At 36.2% G+C, this 5,104-nt stretch overlaps 1 protein-coding gene across 2 annotated transcripts; it reads right to left on the bottom strand.

The window, feature by feature from the left end:
* Positions 1-800: 800 nt before the first annotated feature.
* Positions 801-3,638, bottom strand: LOC125208599 (protein AGENET DOMAIN (AGD)-CONTAINING P1-like). Of its 2 annotated transcripts, XM_048108249.1 has the most exons (5): positions 3,122-3,638; positions 2,441-2,531; positions 2,064-2,350; positions 1,312-1,752; positions 801-1,003 (listed from the first exon to the last, which is right to left on the bottom strand). In XM_048108249.1, the coding sequence occupies exons 1-5, from the start codon at positions 3,563-3,565 to the stop codon at positions 854-856; spliced, it is 1,413 nt and encodes a 470-aa protein (XP_047964206.1). In that variant the 5' UTR covers positions 3,566-3,638; the 3' UTR covers positions 801-853. The 2 variants fall into 2 exon arrangements, with proteins under 2 accessions (XP_047964206.1, XP_047964205.1); XM_048108248.1 differs by having other exon boundaries at positions 1,312-1,749; positions 2,064-2,531.
* Between the last annotated feature and the right edge of the window lie 1,466 nt (positions 3,639-5,104).

The following is a 5,104-nucleotide window of genomic DNA, read 5'->3' as shown; positions in this document are numbered from 1 at the left end:
GACGTGGATGAAACGCCAATTTTTCAAAAATTTTATCATCTAGGTACTCTTGAAATGACATTGTTTCAATCATTTTAATCAATTATAGGATATTTCACCCATAATTTGCATCATTAACATTTAAATTTTAGGTTTCGTTATGTGAGGTGTGTGGCTTCGATTGACGACTATAGTTAGCAACTCATCTTTACATGGTAGTTGGATTGAGATCAATACTCAAATCCTCAATTAGGGCATTCACAGTTTGTATTAGGACAATTGCGAATTGTAATAAACTTACGATTTTATTTGTAAAGTTTGTATTAGGACAATTGCGAATTGTAATAAACTTACGATTTTAACTAAAGTGTAATTAAAAATTATAATTTAAATAAAAATTTTCTCATAGTTTTGATGCAATGACAATCCTGAAAAAATGGATGAAACATTAGAATTTGATAGGATATTTTGTAGAAACACAACAATGCTAGAATGGACGTCTCTCTCATCCCATTATAAAACCTGCTCATAGTTCAAATAATTTTCCATTTCATAAAAACAAAAGAAAAGAAAATAAAAGAAAAGGATGTGCTCGTTTTAAAACAGCAATTAATTTAGGGAAGTTTTTAGATGATAAAATATTTCAAAAGTCTACCTCCTTTAGATGGTGAAAAGAAAATTACGAAAAATTGCATCAGATTGCTATAACAATTGTCAAGAAAAAGTGAACATAACAGATGATAGAATACGTAGATCTAATCATCTTATCAAGGTTTTTAGTATTTACCCACTTGGGCATAGATTGTATTATTATTAGTAAAAGAACATAAGAAGAAAATTTAACAAAATCAGGATTTGGAAGGCACTAGAATAGCTATGGTAAGCTTATACATGGAAGCAGAAGATTCAGATTCCACTGGTGGCACTGCCTTGAAAATATGATACCAGTGAAAATGAAGCAGAGGGTTAAAGCATTTACACTTTTTGCACAAGAAAGGCCGCTATGAAGACTTGGGATCCTGCACTACAACCAAAACACAATTTAGTTACTCATTTTTACACAAGCATGAAGCATTTAGGAGGTAAGGGCTACATTTGTTGATAAGATGTGCAGGTTACTACAGATGATTTCTCTTTCTCGGATTGGTCGACTAATTACATATACATGTTATGTTCTACACGACTAACATGGTAGTAAGAGCCATCCTACTACAATGTTATTTCTACTTACCTCACAAATTCAATCACTTGTGCTAAAAGATATTCTTCACAATCATCACCAATTTTATGATTTGCATATATCAGTTTACAGCTAGAAAATAGGAGTAGTACCTTGGCGGCAATATGCCATTCGCCATTTATCCATTCCTGATGCACCCGCAACTGAGAATGATAATACATTAACTCCTTGTCAGGCGTCTCAAAGTATACGAAGTATCTTCCTCTTCTTTGAACCTTCGTAATCGTACCAACCCACCAACCATCATTGTAAGGAGCATCAACCTTTTCGTTAACTTGAAATCTGTCAGTGACTCCAACATCAGGAGGGCTTGGCCTTAAATAGAGTCCATCAGTTTCTTTTCTCAAGAGGCTTGTGCCATCATCATTCATCATTGGTTTGTACACAATCATATAGTTGTCAGCCTCTGTTTCCTCAAGAACAATTGCAGGGAACCAAGCACCATAAAAAGCATCTTCATTAATCATGGCTTCAACATGGTCTCCTGAGTTAAAGTTATGTTCAGTCACTGCTTCCACTTCAGGATAGAACTGCTGTGTTAAAAGGCAAGTTATTTTTAGTCAATGGAGTAAAATACCTTACTACCATAATTGGTAAAAGAAGTGATTAGGAATTTATTAAGAAAATTAGTACTTACACATTGGTTTAAGATACTTATTTACTTGTGATACTTCATCTATGTATCTAGCTTGAGCAATAGTTGTCAACAAGGTAAAATGGGACATCCAAGTACTTATTTCACAACTTATACAGGTTCAAACAATTAATCATCAAGATGATCAGAAACAGCAGGCCACATATCAACAATTCGAATTCACAGAAGTATCATTTAAAGGATGCTTACATCAGCGTTGTACGAGGAGGAGGGATCCAAAGGGGGGACCCACCTCTCGTTGACCCAGTCACGGTGAGGCCTCAACAGCGAGGAGGTGAAGGAAAGATGCTCCTTTGTCATGTCCAATAACACCTGATATCTATCCGCTTCCTCCAATGTTTGGGTGATCTTCCCCTCCCACCACCCATCGTTTAAGAAAGCATCAACTTTTTCGTTATATTTTAATCTTCCAGGGACTTCACCATCAGGAGGGCGTGGCCTTAAACGGAGTCCATCGACCTCTTCTTCAAATAGGCCTGTTTCATCACAGTTCACCAGTTGTGGGCAGTCAATTAGATATTTGCCAGCCTCTTTTTTCCCCAAAACAATTGCAGGGAACCAAACACCTTGAAAACCATCGTCATCGCTTCTGGCTTCCACACGGTCTCCTTTGTTAAAGTTGTGTTCAATCACCGCTTTAGACGGTGATGGAGTTTTCTGTACTAAAAGGCAAGAGATATAATAAGCACACGCTCTGTTGCGATTTCAGCTATGGATGAACTGAAATCGCAAGCTCAATCACACCCTTGCACAATCCATGGCGTAATCGACACAACAACTCCACGATCCACACCAATCAATACAAATCAACACCCAATCAACACTTTAAACTATAACAGAAACTATAAGAACACAGATGAGTAACACCAAATTGCATAAGTTGAGCTGAATATGGATGTAATCGCGAAGAGCAACGAGAGTACGTAAAGAAAACGATAAGGAATCATGGAGACAAGCCTATTGACCTTCTTCTTTATCATTGCTGCCTCATTCTCTCTAATTCATTTTTATAATTGGAACACACTTGTTCTCTTGTTCCTCCGCTTAAGCAACTACTCTCCATCTTTGCAGCAACACGCTCTTAGTCATTGAAAACTAGGGAGTAAAATGCAGTAACTAACCATAGTTGGAAAAGTAAAATCAGCAATTTGAAGAATAAAATCAAGAAATAAAATAAAATCAAATCAAATCAAGAAACACATATCAGCAATTTGAAATGACAGAAGTATGATTGCAAGGGTGCTTACATTTTTCGAAGGGAGGACCCACTCCTCATTGATCCAGTCGCGGTGCAGCCTCAACTGCGAAGCGGTGAAGGGCAGCTGCTCCTTCCACAGGGGGAAGTGCACCAGATATTTACCCCTAAAAGTTTGGGTGATCTTCCCCACCCACCACCCGTCGTAGTAGTAAGCATCCACTTCGTCGTTGATCTTAAAGGAAGGGCGGTTCTCCTGAGGCGGCGACGGCCGCAGCTGCACCAAGTTCAGCGGCTCCCTAAGTGCCCGCTTTCCCTTGTGGTTCTCCGCCAAAGTTGTGTACATCACAAGAACGCTGCTGGATAAGTCTTCCGGCGCCCCAAGCACGGTGCCCTCGTACCAAGACCCGCGAAATCCGTCGTCGTCGATCTTTATCTCGATTGCAGCTCCTTCCTTGAAGTATTGTAAGATGCCGTCGTCGCCGGCGCCTTCCATTCCGCCCAATTTTTCTAGGGTTTAACTATTGCGGTGATCGGAGCTGAAAGAGAAATGGCGGGACTCTGGAGAATTTGATTTGTCAGTTTTCAGATGACGTGTATGCTGCTCAACTTAATTTTGGTGGACAAACTATATTGAAAAATAAAATATGAGGAAGAAAAAAATTTAAAATGGTAAAATAAAATTGTAAATAGAAATGAAGTTAATTTTTGTGGACAAACTATATTGAAAAATTATTTCTCATGAATGTCTATCATGTAACCATCATCCTATCCAACTTGTTCAACTTTTTAATAAAATACTCGTATACATAATAATCCTCAATCCAAAAATATACTAGCGTTCAATTGTTACTGTACATGGGCAACAATAACAAGATAGATCATGTGATTGTTGAAAGTGAACTAATTACATTAGTTTGGAGCTAAAAATTTAAAAGGGGTCATGATACTTTTACTAGCTGAAACGAAATAAAAGGCTAATTTTAAAGACCAATTGAACCAAATGGTGAATATTATCTAAGTTGATCTAAGTTGACGAGGTGACATATGCATGAAGGTGTATTGGAACATTTTAATACGGTACAGTATAATCATCTAAAAACTATACATATATATGAATATTTATTGAATGATCTGAGTAGATAAGTCAGTCATCTATATATAAGTAAGAGGACTTTTGTGCAAATATCATTTTAGATAATTTTTGTGATGTAAGTAGATGACAAGTTATTAACCAATATTAACTGACCTTGAATTCTTTTCTTCTACCAATTAGAGTTTTTTTTTTCCTTGTTTACTTCCTTTATAATTTATTATCTTTAACTTTTTTTCCATAAATTTAAGATTTTCTATGTCTATTTTAAGGTCCACATTGCTGGACGACAAAAGCAACATTTGAAGATTAACAACTTATGACTTTTATCTTCTTTCTTGAATTTTCGATTTATTGAGTCTTTTATCAGACGTATAAAACTAATTTTCACATGGCACCATTCATCCCAATTTTACTACTTATCAACCGTAACCGTTGTGGCGCCATTCACCCCTCTAATCCATCCTTTTAAGTCTTCCGCCCCAATCTTTTGATACATTCTTTGTCGTTCTTCAAACAAGCGACATAAGATCGTATCATACATGGGAGCAGATGGCTCTGGGAACACATGATCATCGACATAGGGAAAGAGAAAGAACTATTGAGTCTATAATAATTAAAAAAAATTTAGTCGAATAATGAAATATTTATGCATCACATTCACAAGTTGAAAAATATCATAAATTTGTCTTTCTGATCTTACTTACCAAAAGGACTAAAATAGCCCATAGGCACATTTTCGACCAAAAATATTCAAAAAGTGTAATATTTTATCGAGTGATATATCCAGGGTTAGAGTATTTAAAAATATTTTTATCAGATGAGGGTTGCGTTTGATATTACTGTAGAGGTGATGGACAATTGGACATGGATCATATTTATTGCATTTGATATTACTATAGAGTTGATCGTATTTTCAAAATAGAAACTATTTCTATTTTG

The sequence above is a fragment of the Salvia hispanica genome, chromosome 2 (genome assembly GCF_023119035.1).
Source record: "Salvia hispanica cultivar TCC Black 2014 chromosome 2, UniMelb_Shisp_WGS_1.0, whole genome shotgun sequence".
NCBI classification, from domain to species: Eukaryota; Viridiplantae; Streptophyta; class Magnoliopsida; order Lamiales; family Lamiaceae; genus Salvia; species Salvia hispanica.
The sequence above is the reverse complement of the archived record's forward strand: the minus strand, read 5'-3'. Positions and strand labels throughout refer to the sequence as shown.